This window comes from Filicampus tigris, chromosome 14, assembly GCF_054856515.1.
Source record: "Filicampus tigris isolate MCC_2025a chromosome 14, RoL_Ftig_1.0, whole genome shotgun sequence".
Taxonomy (NCBI): domain Eukaryota; kingdom Metazoa; phylum Chordata; class Actinopteri; order Syngnathiformes; family Syngnathidae; genus Filicampus; species Filicampus tigris.
In genome coordinates, this window is record NC_141230.1 from 22,498,091 (window position 1) to 22,524,523 (window position 26,433).

Consider the following 26,433-nt stretch of genomic DNA (forward strand, 5'->3'; position numbering starts at 1 on the left):
ACCAACTTTGAAAGACTTTCCAGTCGCTGTATGTTCCCATGTTGAACTGTCTGACCTCTTTGCAAAGATGAACAAAAAATGGGTGTGAGTAAGTTTGCCTTCGTGTATTTGTTTCAAGCATCCTTTAATGAATGAGTATATTTCTTTTCACACCAGTCAGCATTGTGTATCATTTGTCAATACAGATCTTGTAAAAAACTGACGAAGAATGTCACAACGGATTTTCAAAATTGAAAATGGAAGTACTCCATAATGAGCAGATCACACAGCAGTTGATACAACATGAGCGGTGGAATAAATATGAGGTCTCTGGCTTTATTCAAATCCGCCTCTGTTGTCCAACAGCATGCCATTTGTTGAACACGGTTTCTTAGCTCATCCGTGCAAGGCAGATAACTAATATGTCCCAGTGTTGAAAAGTAGTCCACATGTACAGATGTCAATCATATGTCACCACAAGGACACTAAGTGCGTGAATGTCATGGTGGTGACGGAAGGTCACTATTTTGCAAAAATCTCTGTACAGGGGTTGTATTTCTGCTCTCTCGTACGGCAACTATATCAATTAGGAGTATTACCGGAGTAAAAGCAAAATGTATGGAGTCCGTTCATTATCAACCGTGTAGTGTGAAGGATTCGACAGGTTTACTACACAAAGACAACGATTGCTGGCCTGTCACCCATCAAAGGCTGCTGCTGCTGCTTCTTTTGTAATGCGTAGCATTATTGAGGAACACCATCATGCGTAGCTATCAAAGAACCATGTTGTCACTTTCAGATTTATGTATTGGTTTGGCCTTTTATAGAGATTTGATATTTCAGAAGTTATTTGTCACTTCTTTCCAAGCCCCCAAAATAAATGACTCGGTCTTTGGCAAAATGGGGGTGGAGTCCAGTGCTCGGTTTTTGGTTGTGACGAGCTGTCAAGTCAACATTCGTGCTGCTCCTGTTTCCCAGGGGAGCTGTAGTCTCATTCCCCCTCCCAGCCATCTCTGTGAATATTCCCTCCTCATGACGTGACGGTTCACCAGCAAGTCAGTTGGACTTTAGACTCTGCTTGATCCCGAGCTACAGCCGGACCCGATTCGTATGGTGCGTAGACTCTGAACTGGAAAAAGAAAAGACCTTGAGATGTATTTGGAAGAAAGTGAGCAAAGTGATGCCTCTGAACAAGGCCCACAGCTGACTGACAGCATGCTTGCAGAGCAATGCCAGGTTGCCAAATTAACAGAAGACAACGGAAGTGCACCACTTGATGCAGAACTTGATGCAGGTAATGTCCTCTCAGAACTTTCCGAACAGCTGGTTGCCAGTCGAGAAATGAGCCCTTCCAGTCTTTGCATGGAACATCGTAACAACTGTGAAGATTTTATATCCGAGCAGTATTCCGGAATTGGCAGCATTTTGGAATGCATCACAATCCATGATAAGACTTTGAGGTTAAGCCACCCATTAGAAAGATGGCACATGAGACCTTCAAGCACCTCTGAGCCCAGTGTTAATCATAGTTCAGATCACAATGGTAGTAATTGCTGCACTGAACAGCAACAAAACTTAATCCATGAGCGCATCCATCACCCGTCTGAGCATTCAGACTTAGTGCTGGATCAATTTGATGTGAACTCTGACAGTTTCAAGCAGTGTGAAACCTGTGGTTGTCCGTCTGATTACATAGAGCATCTGCACTTATCACAACAATACACGTCCTCCGGCATGCAGCGCAAGTGCCTCGAGTATAAGCCAGAAACATCAATTGAGGACTGTGAGAAACACGAGACGACCGGTTTCATAGGAGACGCTTTGGAGTCGGCAGATGAATCAGATTGTGATACGGAACTCAGTGAGTACGCTGACATTCAAAGTCAAAGCATGGCCGAAGAAGACAATGATGAGTGGGGCTATTTGTCAGATGACAGCCAGGAAAGGGTTACTGATGATGAGCTGTGGACGGTCTCAGAAGACGTTGACTGTTTGCCTCGGCATGCAAACTTGAATAAAAGCCAGGGACACATAGTGGCCACAGATCACTTGAACACAACTGCATATGAAGACTCAAATGAAACCAGTCAGACATCAGAACAGAACTACTCCGACAAGACCTTTGCGGGGTTCTTTCTGGAAGACGACGCCTCCTCAGATGGCTCTTCCTCTGAGAGCAAGTCCTTTAAGACGTGTGCAGAAGACTTCGAAAGCAGCTTGAATTCATCCGAATCCGAATCTGAAAAAGAAGCTCAGGAAGATTGGAGTGATGAGCAGACCCAGTGGGAATCATGTGAGGATGATGAAAACCAATACAACATCACAGAGACTGTTCAAGATGAAAAGAAAACATCCAATTTTGTCCTTGAAGATTACTTTGATTTATTTGACAGGTGTGACTATCATGGGCCAACTATTACACGATCGCAACGTTACATTTCTTGCTTTGATGGAGGAGACATCTATGATTGCCTGTATGGTGACCAACTCAAGGCCAAGAAGCAACCACAAAATGCGTATCAGGTCACAGAATTAAATCCACAAATGAATGACTCTTCAGAAAAAGCATTTGAAGGCATTTATGGTTGTGATTCAAGTCTGAGAGGTGAGTCAGAGGCCCGACCAGAAGACTGCAAAGTGGAACATGAGATTGATGATGCTTGTGAGGAGACTGTGAACGGGGCCAAAACTTGTGATGCTGCAGAGCTGCTAAATGCACCGAATGCTCAAAACAAATACGACGCATTTGATGATACTTCGAGAGCGGCTACAGACAACAAAGAGCCGAACATATTTTACGGTCACGAAGATGTGTTCTGTACTTGTTCCAAGAAGGAATCATACTCGTCGCTTATGGAAGGACATGAGGGTCTCGACTTGGATGGGGAATATTATACATGTCAAATTAAAAGCAATCCAATGTCATCAAATCACTTCCTGAATGGTGTTGTTTTGAATGAGCCAGTCCATGCTGCCTGTCCAGAGGAAAGCCAAGTCTGCAAAGCGGACGAACATTGCTCTGCAATCGGAGAAAGCAAGGACTCAAATGAACTCTCCGGTTCAACTGAAATCTCAAGAGAAGTACAAGCAGATATCATTCACAGCGTCGTCTCAGAATATGACAAGACTGAAGACGGGGACTCTCTCGTGCAGACCAGATGGGCCGAGGACTCGGAGGATGAGGACTGCGATGGTGATCCTGCTGAACTTTGCGACTGCGAGTACTGCATACCACCAAATACGCAGGTAAATACCAATGTTGTCTTTGTGGATTGTTAGTCGTGCAGGTTATGCTAATCAAGGCAAGTCGACTTGTCTTGGTTGGTTGGAACAACCAGAAAAGTTGTTGAGATTCAACTTTTGCGGATAATTAGTAATGGTGAAAGATTCAAAATTAAAAAGGCATATGGTAAGAGGTTGATATGAACTCCATCCTGTCTGGCTTTTCAACATTCCGACAAGTGTACAGTATAACTGTTCATAGCGATCACATTACGAGGGACTTGGGAGACTGAAGCGTATCTCTTTCAATCTGCCGTCACAGCGCTTCACTCTACCAAGCATTTGATCTGTCGGATCAATTTGTTTTTAGGATCAGAATGATGATGATAGGATGGGACAAAGTCGAGTGCCATGTACGTTCTGTCAACACAGCACCAGCTGGAGCGGCATCTAAAAGCCATCGTTAAAACAACATGCATGCCTAGCTCACTGAAATGAATAGCGAACACGAGGTCCATGTTTACACTCGGCTACGTTTTGGCAAAGAACTTGAGTTGGTCGACTGGCTTTTGTTATTCCCAGGTGCCGACAAAGGCGCTGCTCCCGCAACTGGAATCGCACGATACAGGGAAGATCTGCGTGGTCATTGACTTGGACGAAACCTTAGTGCACAGCTCATTCACGGTAAGTTGGTCGGAGTGAGCAGCTCTTGTGTACAATGTAGACGTTCCCCGTGGTGTGCTCAAGCAGGATGTCTGCATCAGTTCCACGGTAAAGCTTTCAACGCAAGTAAATGGACTCTCTGATGTAAAATGTTAAACATGTAAATTTACATTCTTTTTCATGGCTTGTCCTTGAAATGACCATCAAGCTTTGATGCCATACATTTAGACGAGGGGGCCATAATGCCGCAGACCTAATGTAATATTTTAAAAATTTGGGGGGCGCACACTGTAAATGAACTTGCAAAGAAAAAAATAAATCACTGTGAAATATTGAGACTTAATCAAGTTATACAGTTGAAATATTAACAATGTAACGTTAATGTTTCGGCCCGCGGTGCCCAACTCGCATTCTGTGGGTATCGCCAGCAGAATTTGCACTTCCCTGAATCCGACCACTGATCTGATACAAATTGCATCCATCTTGTATGCTCTTCACTTACATGCTGCAGCCTTATTCTCATTACCAGTGTAAGGAAATGGAATAAACAATACAGGAAAAAAAACTCGTACAAGAAGAATTGCTGGATTTTAGCCACGAACCTTTTCTGAAACGGTTCAGTGAGCAAAGTTATTTCCGGCAGAGCTTGTGTGTTGCCTCAGAATTATGTAACAAATTCCATGCGACCTGAAATTCCTCCGCCGTTAACGACTGTCCTGATATGATGTCACTGGATATTGCTACGAGTCACGTGTAAACAGACGGGCTTAGATGCGGTAAGGTCCCTCTTTGCAAAAGGCAAATAGGGCCATGTGTCATATATAACAAGTCTGATGACGTGCAGAAAACCGACGTGTTTAAAGAACACGGATACCTTTCCAGTAAAATATTTCGTCACCGCGTACTGAAATATAATCGTTACCGTAAAACGCCATGGCAGTTATTCAATGCAGTGACGATATTAGGCAAGGATGCAGTGACGATTTTAGGCAAGTACATTGTCAACTGTTGAATCACTTGAGTTCTAATTTGAGTGTTTATGTCACCTTCTTGGTGTCATTTGATTGATCGGTTTATGCATTTTAGGAGTCCCAAACACTCAAGGCCAAAATTCACTCACTAGCACCCCCTGGAGAGAGAGAAAATAAATCACACCCTGACACTAGTTTCATCAATCAACACACACAGTCGTCTATCATGACAAGATACACAAAAACGTGCTCAGAACCTGTTTCCTCACGTTCAACAGGAAGTCAGCCATTTTGGTTGGAAGCAGCCATTTCGGGCAAATTCTACGAATGGTACATTGGCAAAATCACCAAGGATTTTTTTTTTTTCAAATGAGACCCGATTGCAAGCAGGTATCGGAGGCAGATGGGCGACAAAATATTCTTTTGCCTTAAAGTGGGCTGAGCTTGGTGTCAAAGTTTGATGATCATTTCCAGGACTGGCAACGATACCGGGCATGCAAGGGCCCACCAAGAATGGATTAGCCACGATTTGTTCGTTAACAGATGATAACGGGCTTTGCTTGTGTTGAATCGGACGTCACGGCCACCTAGTTTTTCATCTTGAGTTGTAACATTTGTTTTTCTTTGACAGCCGGTGAACCATGCTGATTTCATTACTCCGGTGGACATCGATGGAACAGTTCACCAGGTAGGTTCCTCGTATACTTTTTGCCTTTGGGTTCCGTCCCAAGCAATTTAGTCGAGTGACTTGGTGCAGAGACCTGCTCGTTGATACATCAAGAGAAATCGATGAAGAATTCTGTTGGGGAGTCAATATGACGATTACAATGTATAGCTTTTTCTCTTGTGGTGGTAGTAGTAGTCAAAACTTAAAAAACACTCATCTGTGTATAACAATTAAAAATTCAAAACATTTGAAGCGTGTAGCTATTATATTTTTAGCCCACCATGCACTATATCGGTACGTACGCCAATCTTGTTCTGCCACAGGTGGCAAATTTGTACATTTCTGTCCTTTTTTTTGTCTGTCCCCTCAGGTTTATGTCTCAAAGCGACCCCACGTGGATGAATTCCTCAGGCGGATGGGGGAGATGTTTGAATGTGTTTTATTCACGGCGAGCCTCTCCAAGGTTGGTTAGCTGCCGCTCACAAGGTTGACTGAGAGGCGCAGTGTAAAGAATGCGTTGCCCTTCATGGGTCATGTGGCACCTGCTGTTTTAAAATCCATTATTTAGAATGACAGCCATGTCATTCTGACGTTTGTGGGGACTTTTTATTGTTGGCCCATGTTCAACACTAACAGCTCCATTTAACGATTGAGCTCCAATTTTAGAGGCCAAAGAAATTGGCTTTTGGGGGGTCTCACCATCAGAAATAATTACCGGTTGTAATTAAAAATTAAGTGAGTTTTGTGCTTAGCGAATTGCAAAGCGGTGTTCACTGTTTTTTTGGGTTCAAGTGGAGGAGCACTTAAAGAGCTCCCATTTAGAAATGAAGTTGGAACATACACACAGTTTTTAGAGAACTTTTTTTTTTTTTTTAATAGTATGCAGATCCTGTGTCAGACGTCTTGGACAAATGGGGAGCATTCCGAAGCCGTCTCTTCAGGGAGGCGTGCGTCTTCCACAAAGGCAATTACGTCAAAGACTTGAGCCACTTAGGGAGGGACCTCAACAAAGTCATCATCATCGACAACTCGCCGGCCTCCTACACTTTCCACCCGGACAACGCGGTACGCTTTCCTTGCGTTCTTCCGAAACAACCTCAGGCGCCTTCTAAATGTTTGCATCCCGTAGGTTCCCGTGGTATCCTGGTTCGATGACATGTCGGATAGCGAGCTCCTCGACCTGATCCCCTTTTTCGAAAGGCTGAGCAACGTGGACGACATCTACGACGTCCTCAAGGAGCAGAGGTCTCTGGGATGAAGGCGATCGCCGACATCGGCATTGTGTTGCCTTCCACTTTCTCACTGACAGCTCTCAGTTTTCACAGCAAGTGGGACGTGGTTTCAAACGAGGACCCAAAAAGCACAAGTTAGTCCGTTTGCAAGTTTGCGTCGGGGCCAAGATGGGCAGTGATCGGCCAGATTCAGCAGGTGGCGCTACGATGACAAAAACAAGATGGAAATCTGTCTGTGTTGGCAAGATGTGTTTTTTCCAAAACCTGTTTCTATGCAAAGACGATTTGCAGTGAAGCTCATCATGCAGTACAAAGTATTTGTGTGATTAAAAATATACTGTATGTAGTATGTTATAAAATCGGGGCCTTCTGTGGCCATATCAACGACTGACTGGCATTTTTTTTTTTTTTTCTTAGCAGAGCTACGGACGGGGCTTAAACCAAAGCAGAACGGCAACTTTACTTTACTTTGTACTTTACAGAATATTTAATCTTAAATGTTTGGAATGTTCTTCACTTTTATATGTTGTTTGGGAAATCACGCGTGATGTTAAAGTTTACTGATTGAGATATTCATGTGAGGTATTGACTGTGTGATTTATTATGATTGTTATTTTTTACAGGCTGTTCATAGCATCAGCATGTCAAGCATACTGGTCTGGAATTGCAATGTTTCCGTTTGGGAAAACGTAATCGTGAACTTTTTACACATTTCAAGAAAACAAACTAGTATCACTTGTATTCTTGATTAAATCATGATTCAAGAAAAAACTGAAAGTCTGTTCATTCAAAATTGTTCTGCATAACACATTTAGCTTTTGCTCACGATAAAATCGCCCACATGATGGGAAAGGTGTCAACGTGTCCTATATTAGTGTACTGAATACATTTGTAACATTTTTTAAAATATAAAACGAGTCAATTGTCGTCCTTGAGGGGTAACACATTAAATATTGATTAGAATGTCAATGACAACTAAACAAGATTGATTTTGTTTTCAAACATGCCACGGCACGGGTCAAGATGACCCAGCAACATGACCGTTGTTCCTAAGAAACAAACATAAGATGAGTAAAAGTAACACTTTAATAAAGTAATAAATACAAGCCGTCATATTTTTTGCAACACACTGTTTCATTAGGACTTCCTTTTTCCATTTCTTCCATTTCGGGATAATTGAGGATTATTGGGTCAAATTAACCGAGAAACAGGATCATATATCCTGATAAATGATTGTAACACGAGAGGTAAACATAACAATTCCATCCAAATTCAAATTCCACGCATGTTTATACAAACACAACGCAAATGATCTGGATACTTTTGGGAATAAATAAACACAAATTGGGGTCATATTAAACCAGGAGCATTATTTGCAGTTATAATTATTACTACTGTAAAATGATGCTTCAAATAAATCAGACCAATGTATATCATTAGTTCATTTATTGAAATCATGAAATTTAAACATGTTCACACACACACACACACACACACACGCACACACATTATTTACATGACCTTCCCAAGTGCTTTTTCACTCACTTAAGTTCAGAAGAAGACAAAATGACACACTAAATGCAACATAGTTTATGCCATTTTTTTTTACCACTTAACACACGTATAAAGTCCAAAGATGAGATGAAAGTAGGTCTGAAGGTTGACGGCGCCCACGTCACTTACGAACCACCTAAGGAATTGTAGCACATCAAGAATTACACGTCAAAATCATTCCATCAATTTTGACTCGATTCTGCCTAAACACAAGCTTTTGGAATTCATTTTGATGCCGCTAAATGCTGTGACTGAAAAGCGCTTTTCTTGCTTAAGCGGCTTGATGAGCTGTTTGTGATCTCTTGCACGTTTGCAAAGTTCAGGGTCGTGTGAGCTCTTTCGCACCTGACCTATATCGTCCACATATAGAGCACACATTTTTTTCAACAGCCGCTACAATCCGCAAAATGTGCCACTCTCTCGGCCAAAACGGTCACTCTATTTATATGCACCGCGCCAGAGGCCAAATGGCACTTGGCCATTTCCTAGCATGCATCTTTTCACTAAACGTTCACATGATCGGCGTAAGCAATTAGTCTTTCTAAAAGGAGACACGTTAGGGACATTTTATTTTGAATTGCCAACGTATTTGGGCTGGGTGGGGACTGAGCCCCGACGCCATTTGCAGAAACAACACAAGTAATTGAGCGCCTACCCCTAAATAATTGAATGACTAACTATATTACTTACACATGAAATTATGATTGTAATTGTGAAATTATTCTGCTCATGACTTGGCAATTAAGGCTGGTTGAAGTTAAGATGTATTTGAGCTTACGTGAATTTGATTGGGTTTAATATAATATGTATTATTGTATTCTGTTGTTGGATCTCCCTCGAGCAGGAGACCTAAAACCTTTTAGCCTATGTTGAAAAAAATAAAAATCATTAGCTCTCCCACTATCACCATCAACACCAAAATTTTAGTATAGTAGCGTAGTCGGCAGATGTTTTATTGCTAAGAGTACTAAGAGTATATTTTTATTCAACGCTACTGTAATATTATGCACAATTTAAATGTTAACACTGCACTTAAATATAGGAGAATATTCATCATATCAATGCTCATAAAAGTTACATTTTGAAAAAATTGTACCGAAATCAAATTTAAAAGTATTAAAGATTAAATACAGATGTTAAAGTTAAATACAACTGAACTGTACTCGGGCAATAATTGTTTGGCAAACCACTACAGGGGAGCTTCCATACCACCAGTGGGCTGTTTAGGTGTACCTAATATTTTGTCTGGTCATTTTAAAGCTTCGAAATAAAAATAAAAAGCAAATCCCTTGACTTACTCAAGACTCTAAGCTGCGCTGAGCTTTTGGCTTTTCCACAAGCGAAGCCGACCGCCCCGCTCATGGCCGTGGAGGTTTGCTTGAGGGTCAGCCTGTGGACGGTGCCCAGCTTGTCCAGGCGCACGTGAGCCCCGGGCCGCAGGGGTTCCCCGTTGAGGCTCCACGCGGGCGGTTTCTGGACGGGTGTGGACACCTCGCATTCGAAGCAGGCTTCGCTGGGGGCCACCACCTCCACGTCTCGCAGCTCTCTGACCATCACCACAGGCTGGGCTGCGTTGCGAGGGGGAGGGGAAGATTTCAACATTGTAGACAGTGACATCTTGCGGTGAAAAAAGGAACTGCCTCCCATCCATCCGTTCACTACTGCGTCGGCAAATACAAAGATATTAATCAATCATTCCAAACCTTTATTTAACCAGAAAATGACGACCAATAGAGAGCGAGGTCTCTTTGAAATAGATTGTGCATATACCTTCAGGGATAGCATCAGCTATTTTGCTATTTTGGGCCTGTGGCCATATAAACAATTCAATAACCGACTAGGATTATTAGCAGCGCTAGGGACGGGCATTTAAACCAAGGAAGAATGGCGACATTACTTTGTACTTATTTTACAGAATTTGTTTGAATCAGGGAATAATCACGCGTGATTGCAAAGTGTCCAAGAGGAAGTGCGCTGTATAACCCCCCCCCCCCCGGCCCCCCGTGTAGCATGCCCCTGGGTCTACCTAATGTTCTACTCCTCTGCCTTCATTTGCTGTTGACTGGTTAGGATGGAATTGATGATGTTACACGGATGCTGTTAGATTCTTTTTGCCAAACAGTCGTGCATGTGATTTTACCCGCGATGAACGCCTCTTACCCTCCACCGTCAGTTTTGCCGAGCACGTGTACTCCCCGACCTGCATGCTGTAGGTGCCCTCGTCGTCCAGCGCCACCTGCTGGATGATCAGTTTGCGGTAGCAGCCCTCGCTGCTGATCTCGAAGCGCTCCGAGGGCAAGATGACGTTACTGCCTTTGTACCAGCGGATGCTGCAGCGCGGGTTGGACACGGTGCAGTCCAACATCACGCGGCTCTTCTCCAGCGCCGTTTTGTCCTGCAGAGGCTTCACGATGCTCAGGGGAATCTCTGGAAAACCACCTTAGGCGTGACTTTGGCCGTTTCCATATTGAAAAGGAAAAAAGATGAGGAAAGCAGCCATGGGAGGAATTTTACCTTTCACCCGCAACTTGGCAACCGAGTCCACATGTCTGGCAACAAATTTGATCTCCCCAGAGTCCTCAGGTCGCACGTTGCACATGAGGAGAAAGTGTTTGGTCCCTGAAACGTCAATCACGAGACCCTACTTTAAAGCTCAAACACATGCTTGAAAACATTGATATTAAACCCAAACGCTTGTTTGAAACCTTAAACTTGATTGGAAATTTTGCTGTGAGGCATTTTTGGGATCTTGCAAGCATGTTTGCAATTTTTTACAAAGTTTACCGTACTGTATGGCCATATTCCGTATATTATTTGTTAATCTTGCGCAATTCTTCCCCGTGTAGCAGCATGCGCTCCATCCTCATGAGTTGCACCGACCTTCCTGTCGGGTCTTGATGGCGCTGGTGGGATGAATCATCTCGCCGTTTTTGTACCATTCTCCCGGCACGTCTTCCACTGAGATCTCACAAACAAAGACGGCGTTCTGATCTTCGGCGATGCTTAAATCCTCGAGGCCCTGCACAACCGTCAGCTCCCGTTCTGTAAATGGATATTTAAGTATCACATTCAATGCAGGAGAAACGTTGGCTTGCCGTTCCATCATCTACAGTCGGTGTTGCATTTTGCCGACCAGAGCAGAAGGCAGTAGCATCGATGCCATTTCTGGACTGTGACCGCAGAGCGCAATTCTCAGCAGATGGCAGTGTTGAGATGTCGAATGAGTTAGAGAAGGTTAGCTGGTCATTGGTGAAGTTTTCTCAATGGAAAGCAAAGCATTAGTAAATGCTGCAGCTACCTTTCTTTGATATACGTACGGCCCGCCGTCCGGAACCGCCCGTCAGGAGATAGAGAAGACACGATTGTCTGTTTTTCAATCAAAGTTTCTGTTGTTGCTAAACCTGTCCACTGGCGACCATTTCAACGACATTCCGAACGTGGCTGCTCCTCAGGATTTGACGCCTGACATTGATGCACGTTAAAGGCGCCGCGTTTCACGAGTAGAGGAAGCCGACAACATATCAAATGCCGGGCCACCTTTGCACGGTGAACGATGCACTTGTGCGAAAATGACTACCGACTGGAGAAAGGGTTCAGTGACTAGTGAATGTGGGGCAAGATCTTCAGTTCAAAAGAGGCTGGTTTGGTGGAACCCTTTATTTATTTTCTTTCATGCACTGCCATAACTTGTACAGTACGCTACGTATTTGGATAAGTGCACGCGCTTTCTCAAACTACGTCCCTCTTTAGTTTGTGTGGTGTGATGAGTCAGTGAGTTTGTCAAGACTTTCAGATCGAGACGTGGTTTTTATTTTCTGGTTAAATAAAGGTTTTGATTGAGACTGACTGATTGATAATGTCTCACTATTTGTCCAGAAAATCTGCTTTTCTTGGTATTCAGTCATACCCAGGCACGGCGCCAACAATTAATTTTTCTCACTCCTCACTCCTGGGCCTTAAACGGAGGGGGAGCTTGACCAATATGAGAGGGCGTGAGAAAATAAACAATTTTCATGACTTCCCTTTCCTTATTCAAGGGTTCTTGTTTTTTTTGAATGATGATGATAGACAGCACAAGAATGCTCAATATAAAAAAAACTACTTTGAACAGAATTTGGCCAAAGAACGTTCAACAAAGCAATTAAGCCTAATACAAGTGACCACAGGTCAATGGAAAATTACAGGTACAGGTGCACCACAAAAAACGGAAGCAGGGACTGGATTGGTCTTGTAAAATAATATAAACTACTTGAGGGCTAAACCAGGGCCACGCAGATTTCTGGCTAGCCCCAGTGTGGCACCGTGCCTGGGCCTGTCAATGTTACTTACTGCCCAACTTGACACTTTTTTGGCCAAAGGACCTTGAAGACCATAAGCAGTACATGTCAAGTTTGGATAGATGGTGATTGTGTTCCAAACTTTTTTTTCTTCGTGTTTTTTAAAGCAACGTAACAACACTTGTCGACATTGACCGCAGGGTAGGCAGCAGACTTTTACCGTAGACCTCCACGGTGCCGCTTGTAGCCACTTCTCCGGCATCGCAGGTGTACATGCCACAATCACTGACAAGACTTTTGCTGATCTGAAGAAATCGCTTCCTTCCGATGGCGTAAATGCGCACGTTTTTGCCCGGCTTCACCTCGCTGCCATTCTGAGAAGGATGACAAAAATATTCGGGGTCAACATTAACCGATGTATTCTTAAATCATGCGCCATTCATAACTTTAAAATGTTGTACGGCGGGACGGTCATGAACTGAGAAGGGCCAGTTTCCAGTGTATCATTTCCTGACATGCAAATTCATTGAGAAATTCACCTATTTGCCCCTTTTTTGCCCATCTGCCACTATTTGCATATTTCTGTGCTCTCTCTGTAACACTCGAAGCTACCACAAGAGGCTACCAAAGCATTGGTAAATAAGAAATAAAGTAGCAATTGTTGTTCAGGAAGTATTGTTGAACTGATTCAGTCTGACTGAGGTCTTAATATGCCTGGGGGGGGGTTAGGTTTAGCCTGGGTTGTTAGTGGATGTTACGGAAAGTCATCCGGCATATTATATATTTATGGCCAGGAAGCTTTTTTCAACCAAATATTTGCTGTAATTCTTGATTTGAGATTGGAGTACTAACCTTTATTAGTCCCACGATGGGGAAACTGCATTAGCGGTGGGTCGTGAGGCGTACATTTGGGTTTCATTCTAACACAACAGAATGTGACTCATCATTCAAGAGGACTGAAGAGTAATACTCGCCTTCATCCATTTGACGCCCACATTGGGCCTCGACAGTTCACATTCGATGGAGACGACTGATCCCTCGGGGATTCTCTGGTCCTCTAATTTTCGGGAAATTGTCACTGGAGGTTCTGGGGAGAGTCAGAGACGTTATGAAAAAAATAAATAAATAGAACAAACGTCAAACTATGCAAAGTTAATTTTCGTCGGTTTTTTTCCCACTCCACCCAGTAGCGTCCCCTGAAAGGTTTGAAAACAATTTGCCCCAGTCACCAGTTTCACCAATTGCCACCCAATTTAACTAACATGTCGATCATAACACGAATGAAATCGAACAGGAAGTCGGCCATTTTGGTTGAAAGCATCCATTTGGGGTTTTTGAAATATGCTTCCGGTTTTGGAAGAGATGCAACAGAGTAAAATGATGACTGTTTTCTTACATACAAAAAAGGCCTAACTATGCAGAAAAATGTCCAAAGACGATGACCGTAATTGAACGTAGCCATTCAGCGAAATTGTGCATTATATAGTGTGGAGACATTTTGATCCGGTTGTCATCAAGTGGATGAAAGTCTCAATCGGCAGCTCAACGGGATGAATGCTGAGTGACTTGGCGGTGACTGGATTATTTGGACAGCGTGAGGTTAAACTAGCAGCTGACAGAAAGGACTGAGTGAAGCTGCCACTTTTCACTGGGTCATGCGAAGCTATTTTGTGTTTGGAACGTGAGCCAGGACAAAGGTGGCGCAAACCGGACCCAAGTGGCACTCCGTTCTCTTATCGAGCCTCCCTGTCGTCTGCCATTCGATAGGCACTGAGCGCATCACTTAAACTGCCAATCTGAGGTTGCCAAATTTTGGGCTCCAGGGACAACATATACAGAAAAGACATTTTTCCAAGGACCCCTTTGTAATCTTAACAACACTTAATTAAAGTAATCATACCCAAATTGAGTTAGCAAATAAACATACACATTTTGGTGGGTTCGGATGCACTCACAATGCACTCTGAGCATGAAAGTATGACTGACGCGCTGATGTGGATGCAGTTCACTTGGAAAAAACTTTCCATCAGCCATGCATGCTCTATTTACTTCCTGATAGTAGAACGGCCACGAGAGGGCACCAGTGACTGGTATCACTGAATGTTATTGGCAGTGTTCATGAGTCCTTGATGCCTTGTGTTGGCCCAATATCGATGCCTGTTATCGGTACTCGCTCAACTGAAATGTTGAAAAACAGTTTAACACAGTATCGCCACGACAGAGTGTTGTACCACATAGTTCCCAGTCTTAGTTCCCTTTTTTTCCAGCAATTATCTTCTAACGTGCATACTGTATTTAGAAACAAATCTATCCATTCATTTCACAGGGTTTATAAAGTTTCATGAGGGAAGAAAGTCAGAGTGAATTTGTGAATTTCAAAATTCCTTTTCTTCCACGTTCCAAAACACGCACGTTATCTTCGTTAGCTTATAAATTGCCCATAGACGTAAATCTGCACGTGACCGGTTGTTTGTCCATATTCATACGGAGTGGCTGACGTTCCGAGGATTTGGACAATTTGAAGTTGAACAAGGTCCCTACACAATTAATCGATTCTCCAAATAGTTGATTGTTGCACCTCCTAATGTGATGAAACATTTATCTGGTTTGACAGTCATAACAGGCCTCTGAGGGAAAGCAGAACTCCAAAGGTGGCCTATGACAAGAATGAGTTTGACACCCCTGCTGCACTAAAATGGCCTCTTAGGCGAGCAGTGTAAATCCAGGCTAAAAGGGGTCTGAATCTTCCAATGGCCTACCCTTGACAACAAGCCTCGCCGATGTTTTCAGCTTCTCGGCACAGAACACGTAGGTGGCCGTGTCTTCCACCGACAGGTTGCAAATAGTCAAGCTGTGGACCTGTCCCTTGGCGCTCATGCGGAAGTGACTTGTCAGCTTGAGCTGGTTTCCATTTCGCCACCAGGTGCCGGCCACATTGGGATGGGACAGCTCCACCTCCCAGGAGGCCGTTTCTCTCTCCATGGTTTCCAGGTCGCTAAGGCCCTTCTTGATTGTCACTTTTCGAGCTGGAAAGATAACACTGATGAAACATCAAATTCCCTCAGAGAAACATGTTGCTACGTTCCATTTCAGCTAGTCTGCAAAATTGGTGTCCCTGAAAACGGAACACAACCCCCATTAATGCTCAATCGGTTAGCACTCCCTGGAAAGTTAGACACAATCAGCCCCCAATAGCGGTCTCATTGACTGCCATGGGATTGAATGGAAATGTCTATCAAAACAGGACTTGACAGGAGGTCAGCCATATTGGTTCGAAGAAGCCATTTTGGGCAAATTGTCTATGATAACAGGGCATATGAGTCAACTTGGAGTATTTAGGGTTACCGACCCCTGTCCTAGACCGTCACGTGACCAAATCCAGAGAACACGTGAGCTGTGACTGACGTCAATATCAGTCGACAGCAGAAGGCGGTATAATGTCAAAATGGCTGTGCCCCGAGATGGCTGAGAATGGGTGGTTTAATCTGCTTCATTCTCGTTCCATGAACGCGATACCATTTTCAAACCAGTGCGGACACAGAACATATTATCAAATTTAACATTTTTGCTTCAAGTTCCCTTTCAAACTAGGGTCATGCTTAAAACACCGAGTGTATGGAACCGCGTCCCGTGTCCTTAATGCTGGCCCGGATTCCGTTTTGTATACAGCAGTCTTTATGGGAATCCTAGTGATATTTTGGTCACCTGTCTACGGGGAGCTTTACGCAAAAGCCGACTTCGAATCTGCCAACATTTTTCATCGATTCTAACATAGACGACAATTCCCCGTGGAAAAAAAGGAGTGTTTATTTTGGAGACCCGATGACAACAACCTTAGTTTTGAAGGCCAGGGTGTAAATTTAGAAGCAATGAGAGGAGATCCAAATTCATTGGCGGTGCCAGCGGCCTGAGGTCCTGACTTTCCGCTTCCCGAGTGATGAAAGAAAAGACCTTAAGTCACTCTACGGGCAGACCTTCAGAGGAAAAATCGCGTTTACGGGGCATATGTGTGCCTGGTCATTGTCATCGGTGAAACCCTCGTCAGCTTGGCTTTTTCCGCTGCGAGTGACATGCTCATCACTTCTTAGAAACAGTGGTGGGATGTAACTAAGTACAAAAATGTTGTATATATCTTGGACATGTACCGTACGTGTGCTCCAGAGTCCGGAAAGTATGGTAATGGTGACACATACAACCGTTGCATGTTCCCTCCAAATTGTAGATTTAGTTCCCCTTTAAGTAGAGAATTGTGAATACTTTTGCCACTTGTGCTTCTCACGCCCCAAATACTCAAAGTTGACTCAGTCAGGGTGGCACTCAGCTGTCAGTTGCAATCGGGTCCCAGTACAAGCACCCCGGTGGTCCTCACTCACTCAAATTACTCTTGCTCAGTGATTGCTTCCACGGGATGCGTGGACGCAGCGTGCGTGAGACGCGGCGCGGTCAGCAACGGAGGTAAATAAACAACGGCGGCGGCATGGCGACAACACGCGCGCACTCACGTTCCACCGTGAGCTGGGCCTGCGTGCAGTCGTGAAGGGTCTCGCAGCTGTAGGTGCCCCGGTCGGACGTGGCCACTTTGTGGATGGTCAGGCTGTGCTTGGGGCCCTTGTGCTTCAGGCTGTATTTGGACCCGGGGTGGATCAGCACCCCTTGCCTCATCCACTGAACTTCGCTCGAATCCAGGCTCACCTCCACCTCCAAGGTCGCCTCGTCGTATTCCTCAGCTGTAACCGCCACCATCTTCTTGGTGAACGTCACCTGCTGTTCTGAAAAAAAACGAGCGAAAAAAGAATGAAAACAATCGATTTAATTTTTAAACAAAATACAAAGACATGTGGTCCATGTTGAGTTTAAATATATTAACCTGTTTTATTTGTCTTAGTAAGTCACATTGTCTCATCACTAGTGGGCTATTAATCAGAAGAGACCCATGGGCTACTTGTGTTGCCCTTGGGGCTAACTAGTACCCGCTGGCACCCTTTTTTGAGGGGGGGGGGAGGATAATGCACATTGATCACTAGAGCTAAAAGACCTCAGTGGTTGAACAGTGTCTCTTTTGTCTTGTTCCTTCCCTCCTTCTTCTCCATGCTTAAATGCTCACCCCTCCCCTCTCTGCTCAAGACAATTAACTTTCAAAGAGGCAGTCCATGTACTCAATTTTGAAAGCAGCCAATCATATAATGCCCTGTTTAGAAGTCCCCTAGACCTCCCCAACTGGCTTCTAATTTTAGTAGTCTTTTTTTTTTTTTTACTCAAGTATCTGTACTTCTACTTAAAAGTATGGAGTGTGTTTGAGTACTTTTGCCAAAACTGCCGTTTAATGCTACACACTTGGAGCCACACCCAGACACAGAGGAACACAATTTGGAGCAAAGAAAGTCAGCAATGTATAGCGCAAGTTCAAGTACGAAGCGTGAGCTGCAAGCTGTCAGGAATCTGCCTCTCCAAGCACGCTCGCTCGCTCGGCCACGTGTGTCTGTCAGTTAGCAGAGCTCCTCGAACAGGAGAAGCTGCTAAGCACTGGCCATCAAAGGCACCTTTTCAACCATTTGGAAAACGGCTAATCGGCTCATCACTTATCATGGTCAGTGTACCATCTCGCTTACCAATAATTCCTAACCTTCAAATTTAATAATGCAGTCATGGAAATTGATCATATGCTGCTGCTGGGAAGTAGGGGGGGGGGGGGGGGGGGGGGGACCTGGATGACGACTGCAAAAAGCAAACATTAACCATTTCATATTTTATTACTGGAGAGAAAATTGATAAAACATTTGTATAACATTTGTAATAATGTATTTAAATGTAGAATGCTTAGGTTGAATCGAGTATCGGAGTGTTTTCAAACCTTTCTATGCCTGATGGACTAGAAAGTATTTTTAATTTTGTGTGTTGCAGCAAGTGATTAAATTTGCCGGCATGTTCCACACACACGCAATGATAAAAATGGGAATGTTTTGCAATTTAGCATTGCCCTCTGTCTGGTATACGAAGTTTGACGAACTCTATAAGGACGTGTTTGCTTTTCAAGAAAGTGACCAAGAACCATGCTAAGAGAGTCGCTTCAAACCAAAATGCCATACTTTCCATGGCGTTTCGTGCATAACATCTCGAGACTTTAATGTCGGTCTACTCAAGACAGACATGCTGAAGTTCACATTGCTAAGACCTTTCACTACAGAGGATTCACCAGGATTTTCCCCTGCACAACTCAGTGACTTTCCGAATATTGCAATGCCCTTCAAATGGCGATCTCCGTATTTGGCAATTCCAAGGGGGCCTTTGCAAGTCCACACTTTCGACTGGTACTGAAATTTATATTGGTGGTCAGGGGTGTGGGGGAGTCTGAGGGGGGTGGTTTACTGTTACACACTTTGAAATTGGTTGTCATACAACCATTACATGCAGACGCAAATGCAGACTATAAATATACAGTATATGTATGTATATATATGTATGTAGAAAAAAAAATCTACGGAAAGGTGTGAATAACAGAATTGTGAGTGTGAGAAATATGTGGTTTACGTTAAATTTGTTGAGGCACAAGACCCTCACCTTGAACCTGGAGCTCAGCCTTTGATAGCAATCCCTCCGCATCAGCTGTCACTATGCCGCTATCGGAAACCATGCAGTTGCGTAGACAGAGCATGTGGCAGAGTCCATTGCTGGAAACGACAGTGCGCTCATTCAGGGCTACCTGTTTGCCATTCAGGCGCCACACCAAATGAGCGTCTGCTGGCGAAACCACACACTTGAATACTGCGTCTTCCCCTTCGCAAACCGTGATGTTACGGAGTTCCGCTATGAACTCCACAACACGGGGAGCTGGAGTCAAAGAAACCGGCGGGTCATTTTCAGATGGCATTGAGACACATTTTCAAAAAAAGGTTGACGATTTTTCATCGACTTACTGTTTACAGTGACAGTGGCTGAGGTTCTGTCATCTGTGCTTTGACAGGCATAATTTCCCGCGTCTTCTTCAAGTACCTCAAAGATCGTAAAACTTCGCTCTCGACCTTGCGCCCTTATTCTGTAACGACGACTTGGCGAGATCTCGAGGCCGTCTTTCACCCACTGGACGTCTCCTTTTGGCTTATTGATCTCACATCGTAATGTGAGGCTGCTGCCCTTCAGAGACGCGACGTTCTCCAGCGCTCGGATGAATTTCACCTTCATTTCTGACGAGGTTGTGAAGCAGGGTTCATGTCAGAGAAATGAACTTGGTGACAGTTATCATCAAGGAAATATTTAAGATAGAAACGGGAGCTCCGTTTGATTAGCGGGTGTCAAATTCTTACCTTTGACAAAAAGACTGAAATGCATCTCATCTGTGTTTGCATCACAGACATAGTCTCCAGAATCTGACAGCTGCAGGGGATTAATGGTGAGCTTGTGGGTATTACCCTCGCTGGAGATATGAATGTTGTCCTTGTTCAGGAGTTGGCCATCTTTCAGCCAGCGCACATTAGCTTTGTCTCGGCTCATGACAGCACACAGTGTGACGCTCTCGTTTTCATAGGCTAACATTTTATTAGTTGCCTTTTTATTCACAAACTTGACTGGTATCTCTGGGGCGGGAACATTGAGAAGTTTTGATTAATTCCGATTCAATTCATGTTCTTTCCATGGCATTTTAAAGCATTCAGATTCTCATCTTACCCTGCACCTCAACAATTGTAATCAGCTTGTCATCAGCGGCATCACAAACATATTTTCCAGAGTCCGACGGCTGAAGTCTGGAGAGAACAAGCTTCCTCATGACGTCATTGCTGTAAATTGTAACGCGGGTATCCGGTTTCAGTATCTCGCCATTCCAGAGCCACTGAACGGTGGCATTTGGCCGAGACACCTCACACTCTAAAATAAGTTCTTCTCCTGCCAGTAGTGTGTGATGCTCCGGGTGACCAGAATTTCCAACGATCTTGACCGGGGGCTCTGAATGAAAAGACCATAGCGCTCAATGTCTTTCTGGGCAAACAACGTGATCATGGAATTACCTGCAACTGTGATATGGAAGACCATCTTATCATCCACTGCATCGCAAGTGTACTCTCCGGAATCTTCGAGTGAAGCGTTTAGGACCACCAATGATTGGAAAACGCCCTGCTCTTCGCTACAGTATCGCTCGGTGTCGTCAATCGGTTGATTGTTTTTGTACCAAGTCACAGATGCGTTTGGTCTGGACAGTTCACACACTAGAATAATGTCATCAGACACTAGGAATTGCTTTTCTGTTTTAGCATTGGTTTTCCCAATAATTTGTACAGGCAACTCTGAAAACAAACAAGAAGAGTTGTTGTACAGACAAATTAATAACTTTATGATGATTTAAAAATATGACCTACCTTTCACTTTAATGTGAAAATCCATCACATCATCTTTTGCATCGCAGAAATATATACCCGCATCTTCTAAAGTCAGCGAGTGAACAGTTAATTGACGTAATAAACCGTCTTCCGCAACGGTGACATTTTTGGAGTCTTCCACTTCTTCTCCGTTCCTCTTCCAGAGAACCACAGCATTCGGTCTAGACACCTCACAGTCCAGAACCAAGGATTCGCCGACCACTTTTTCGAGTCTGTTCACTATCTTTCGTGGACGGACAAAGCGGACAGGGGGCTCTGTGGACGTATGCAATGTGGTGAGACACAGTTAAACATATAACTTTGCATCTTGCAGAGCTCTGACTATCCCTTACCGGCTATATTTACAAAGAATGTCATGGACTCATCGGTTGTGTCACAGACGTATTCTGCGGAATCTTTTACAGTGGTTTCAGGTATAATGAGCCGTCTGTACACACCGTCGACCTCCAGTATGAGGTTGTCGCTCTCCTCCACCTCAAGTCCGTCTCTGTACCAACGGACCACCGCATTTGGCCGTGAGATCTCACAGCTCAGTACCATCCTCTCTGACATTTGCTGGCACAGTTCCATTTGGGACTGACTTGGAGATACAATCCGCACCGGAGGTTCTGAATATTGACACAATGGAATGCTTGGGTCAAACTACACAAAAGATAACAAATTACAGCACCCCAACTTGAACACTCTGGTTGAAATCATACCATTTTGATGGGCGGTTGTGTCTCATGGGGGTTAGGGTTAGTACATAGTTTGCTACCATGCAGACCCGGGGCCAGAGACATGGCATTGGAAGGAAGCGAGGATTACTCAGAGATCTAGTGACTCTTTGTGATGTTGTTAGGGACCTCTGACTCTGGACTTCCCTCCAGAGCAGGAGATGCTCACATGCTCACCCATGTTATCTTCATATCATAGTGTGTCTTAGCTGTCTACCTTTCACTCATGTGTATTTGATATTTGTTTATTTGTCCAATCCGATTTCAGCTTCTATGTGTCGCCATGTCTATATAATCTGCCCAGGGCCCTCAGAATCCTGAGTGCCAGCGCATGACACATACTGTACACTCTATGAGCAATGACAGTTTTTTTGTTTTTTTTTTGTTAACCAATTAGATTTCAGATTCACCACTCTTTGACTATTTATTTCGCCCTCCAATTGGTAGATCACTTGTCGTGTTGGCAATGTATTCATTTGAAGCTCTCAATGCACTGCAGTTATGTCAAACAGCCTGAACAAACAATGCACGCACAACATGCAAGCGCATGGATTTTACCTGTTATGCTGAGGTTAAAGAAAATGGAGTCATCGGCTGTGTCACAAACGTATTCTCCAGAATCCTCGACTCTGCTCGTCAGAATCTTCAATCGTCGATAAGGGCCTTGGACCTTCAGTTTGATGTTCTCGCTCATTTGGAGCTTTTGGCCATCTTTGTACCAGCTCACCACTCCATTTGGACGGGATAGTTCACAGCTAAGAATAATTTCCTCAGGTACGTGACGGTCAAGGTGGACATCTTCTTTTGGGTATATGATCATCACCGGAGGTTCTTGGAAGGAACGGTCAGAAAAGTGGCGCTCTTACATTTAGATTGTATTCATGCAAACTAGGACATTTTTGTTACCTCGAATGTTGACCTTGAACATGACAGCATTGTCTCCTGCCCGGCATGCGTACATGCCCGAGTCAGACAGCTGGGCTGACTGGATTGCAAGATGTCTCCTTGTGGCTTCAGCTCGCATTGTAATATTGCTGTTTGGCTGGATTTGAGCTCCGTCCTTGTACCACTGGACAACAGCGTCGACTTTCGACACTTCGCATGACAGGCAGAGCTCGGACTGCTCCACCACGCTCTTGAAAAGCTCCTCCTCTGGGACATCAGCAAACGTTACCGGTGGCGCTGAAGGCACATAAAGGAGGTTTACATTTGACGGTACTTGTGACCTGCTCTCAAAACTCGCGTTCACAGCAGCCGCATGGCAGTTAAGACATGCGGAGATCAATATTTTTTGGCCCACACTTTATTTTTTATTACCACTCCACATAAACGTTAGAAATGGAAGTTAATTACATTTGAAGCAATGTAGCAGTGGAATGTGAAGCGCTTTATCTGAATTGCGAAGTGCGATGAAATGGAATTAGAGCGTTTTGACAGATGATTTTACTTTTGCGGGATATTAGAGGTTGTAGCAGAGTAGAGAATGCTACAATCATATCTTGCAAGAAAAAGCTATGCATATCACCTTTAATCTTCGCAAAGCAATCGTTGGACTCTGACTCATCGTCACTTTTACAACTGTGCTCCTCAGAGACTGAAGACACTGGTGAGTCCGGATCAGATGTCCTTGTTAGGCCTTCCGAATCGATCTTTGTGGCTGATTTTGGAAAGTGTTTGATTCCATCGTCATGCAAGCCAGGTTGGCCTGTGGCGTCTGAGCCCTTGCACTGCGTTTTTTCAGTATCGCCTGCTGCCTGTCTGCTTTTAACTTCTGGAACAGCTGAGAATACAGTCAGTGCTACAAGAAATGAGTGTTTGCCACACTCGACTTTGTCACATACATTGGAATACAGCTAAAAGACTGTCACGTTTAGGATGGTGACTGAACACGCTTGTGGACTTGGCTAGCATACAGTCCATTTGTCTGAGATTTTGTTTTGAAACCAGGGTTGATGACACCGGTTAGACCAGACCAGACCAAACCAAACAACAGATCACAAAAGTGAGAGAAAAATTGAAGGACACTGCAGCTTTTTCCACTCTTTTAACCTACCATCGTGTACACGTCTTGCAGTATTACAGACAGTCTCAAGTAGTCTAAGTTGTTTTAGTTGCACAAAAAAACCCCAAAAGGTTAATGGTTTTGAAAAGATGTAAATCACCTGCAACATCCACCTTGAATTCTATGTGGTCATCTGCAGAATCACAGCTGTACACCCCAGAGTGTGTGACTTCTGCAGCTTTTATAACCAACGCTCTCAAGCTTTCTTCAGATTGGATTTCAAAATCACTTTTTGGAAGTAGCTGCCCGCCCTCCTTGTGCCACTGGACTTGGGCGGTTGACTCCGAGACTTCACACTGCATCTTAACTGGGCAGCCTGCCTCTACCAATTTGTTCCTTTCTCTGTCTGGAATTGCTGCAAACCTTACAGGAGCAGCTGCTAAGTGGAAAGCATTTGGAGATTTAAAAAAAATGAGATGAAAAAAAAAAAAGAAGACAATTAGGTGTAAATTAATTCTACACTTTTGACCTCATTATTCTCCTCTAAATCAAACACAAAAAAATCCCACCTTGGACATCCACATGGAATGTGACAACATCTTCAGCCAGTTTACAGCCGTAGAGGCCCGAGTCCGATGTTTTAGCAGAGTGAATGATTAATTTGCGGAGGCTGCCATCTCTTTTCATGTCAAGGCCAGTTTTGCAAAAGAGGTCGGCCTCATCTTTAAACCAGGAAACCTGAGCAACCGGATCCGATACCTCGCACTGGAGAATAATTGGACAACCAGCTGCAATCATCCTGTGTTTTTCTGATTGCGGAACTGGCATAATATGTGGCAATCGGCCTAAGAGTAAAAAACAGTGTCGGTTTTGAATACGCTGACAGATTTGCAAACTTTGCTGCTAGTGAAATACAGAAGAATAATGAATATGCGCATGGCAAATAAAAAGATGACGATCACCTTTTACATCCACTTTGAATGTGATGGTGTCGTCGGCTGTTGCACATTCGTACGTGCCACTGTGTGTGGTTTCAGCCAAAGGAATGAAAAGTGTTCTTCTTCGACCTTCTGTTTGAATCTCCAAGTTAGTTTGTTGGTGAAGTTTGAGCCCGTCCTTGGACCAGTCAACCGCAGAATCCCGAGACAGTTCACAGCTGAGGACAATGGCGGACCCCTCTTGGAAAGTCTTATTCTTGTCTGCTTCTTGAAGCTCTGAGAACTTCGTGGGAAGAGCTATATGTTTAAGATATTACAGTTAAAAAAAAAGTATGAATACATTGATAAATGTGTTGGGTATCCAATCAACTTTAATTGACTTAAGAGGAAAAATAAAGAGTTATCGTAAGAAAGATGGCTTATAACCTCATTTCACACTGATGTATTCAAAAAAGAGAGTCCACTGCCTTAAATGTCTCAAAATGTCGAGATTGAGATGATTTTTGGTAACTGCTATTTTGCATGCAGAATCTTATCTCAGTCGAAAGTACATGGATTTTGGTCAAGCGAGGAAAATACCAACGACAAACGCTATAATCACGTATTAAAGGAAAGATCAATGAATTTCCCATTTTCCAACAAATGAAGTGTATCTATACATTCTATATACTGTATTTGGTAATAGGCTAAGGTGGCCCTCGAATGTTAAGCCACGAGCATATATTTTCTTTTTGGAATGATTAAGTCACCAGTATTAGATTCTTGGTATCATGGAATGGCGTCGTACACTTCACAAAGTATAAATATGAACGTATAATTAGAAGTGAGATTTATACAGGCTGTTACGGTAAAAAATGGAGTATGTACTTGCAGAATACATCACAGCAAAGGAACACAGAGAAAGTAGTATACAGTAGTAGTATTTGTAGTTGGGGTTTTGTCAGATATGTTACATGAACAAGAACTTGAACTCTGTAGATCTTAATGGTGAAATTATACAAACCGCTTCAGAGAGGTTATTTTCAAAGAGTAGCAAACCAAATGAGGTAGGGAATGGATTAACAACTTTTGTGAGTTGGTTGGAATGATGAACAGCGGTTGTTCAAGTTAGTTGGCAGTGCAAAACGAGTTAAGACTCTTGGAGGCATCACCTTTTACTTCCACAGTGAACTGGACGTCGTCATCCTTTGACTCACAATGGTATACACCAGAATGAGCCACCTCGGTAGACGAAATGACTAGACTTCGCAAATTATCTTTTGACTGGATGTCTATTCCAGTTTGCGGTAGGAGCCTTGTTCCGTCTTTGTACCACGTGACTTGTCCATTGGCGTCCGACAACTCACACTGGAGAGCAACAGGACAACCTTCCACGAGTGTTTGTTTCCGTTCAGCCTCTGTTATAGCTGAAAATGTCTGAAGTGGAACTAGAGGATGGAATGCAAAATGCAATTAGTTTTGAAAACTTACTTAGGAGCCAAATAGCTCAAAGCACAATCGTGAAAAGAATGCTTTTTGGCAAAGTATTACAATAAGCATCACAAAAAAACCTGAACACTTGGCATTTAAAAAACAAAAACAAAAAAAAACTACCTGATTCATGCTGTTGTACACCTGAAAAAACATCTAAGATGTATAAAAGCAAAGTTCCGGCCCTGAGGTATGCCATATGCTTTCAGGAATGTGAAACGTGTAAGACTGTTTGCTATTACCACTTACAATGTCCAAATTATTAATGAAGGTATAGCTACATAACACAGGTGCTGTTTTGATTGCTGCATTTGTTGTTTGGTTGGCTAGGTATTTAGCAGGGTTATGCAACATTTACATAAATTGCTCCGTG

General features: G+C 43.6%; 2 protein-coding genes across 2 annotated transcripts in view; one reads left to right on the top strand and one right to left on the bottom strand.

The window, feature by feature from the left end:
* The first annotated feature begins 497 nt into the window (after positions 1-497).
* Positions 498-7,426, top strand: LOC147136873 (uncharacterized). Its single transcript, XM_086051395.1, has 6 exons — positions 498-3,225; positions 3,784-3,885; positions 5,467-5,523; positions 5,873-5,965; positions 6,382-6,567; positions 6,632-7,426. Exons 1-6 carry the CDS (start codon positions 1,132-1,134, stop codon positions 6,758-6,760), a joined length of 2,661 nt encoding a protein of 886 aa, XP_085907521.1. The 5' UTR covers positions 498-1,131; the 3' UTR covers positions 6,761-7,426.
* A 798-nt stretch (positions 7,427-8,224) lies between these two features.
* LOC147136874 (obscurin-like) overlaps positions 8,225-26,433 on the bottom strand; it is a 28,302-nt gene continuing 10,093 nt past the window's right edge. Inside the window, exons 15-37 of the mRNA XM_086051397.1 lie at positions 25,742-26,017; positions 24,615-24,887; positions 24,222-24,497; positions 23,813-24,088; positions 23,176-23,430; positions 22,557-22,832; positions 22,209-22,481; positions 21,267-21,542; positions 20,914-21,189; positions 20,566-20,841; positions 20,228-20,503; positions 19,867-20,136; positions 19,480-19,746; positions 19,124-19,393; positions 17,068-17,334; positions 15,325-15,591; positions 13,540-13,652; positions 12,786-12,939; positions 11,169-11,330; positions 10,803-10,907; positions 10,449-10,715; positions 9,587-9,856; positions 8,225-8,424 (exon numbers count right to left, since the gene is read on the bottom strand). Of these exons, the coding sequence (XP_085907523.1) occupies positions 8,414-8,424; positions 9,587-9,856; positions 10,449-10,715; positions 10,803-10,907; positions 11,169-11,330; positions 12,786-12,939; positions 13,540-13,652; positions 15,325-15,591; positions 17,068-17,334; positions 19,124-19,393; positions 19,480-19,746; positions 19,867-20,136; positions 20,228-20,503; positions 20,566-20,841; positions 20,914-21,189; positions 21,267-21,542; positions 22,209-22,481; positions 22,557-22,832; positions 23,176-23,430; positions 23,813-24,088; positions 24,222-24,497; positions 24,615-24,887; positions 25,742-26,017 (5,432 nt within the window). The 3' untranslated portion in view covers positions 8,225-8,413. The remainder of the gene's footprint in view (positions 8,425-9,586; positions 9,857-10,448; positions 10,716-10,802; positions 10,908-11,168; positions 11,331-12,785; positions 12,940-13,539; positions 13,653-15,324; positions 15,592-17,067; positions 17,335-19,123; positions 19,394-19,479; positions 19,747-19,866; positions 20,137-20,227; positions 20,504-20,565; positions 20,842-20,913; positions 21,190-21,266; positions 21,543-22,208; positions 22,482-22,556; positions 22,833-23,175; positions 23,431-23,812; positions 24,089-24,221; positions 24,498-24,614; positions 24,888-25,741; positions 26,018-26,433) is intronic.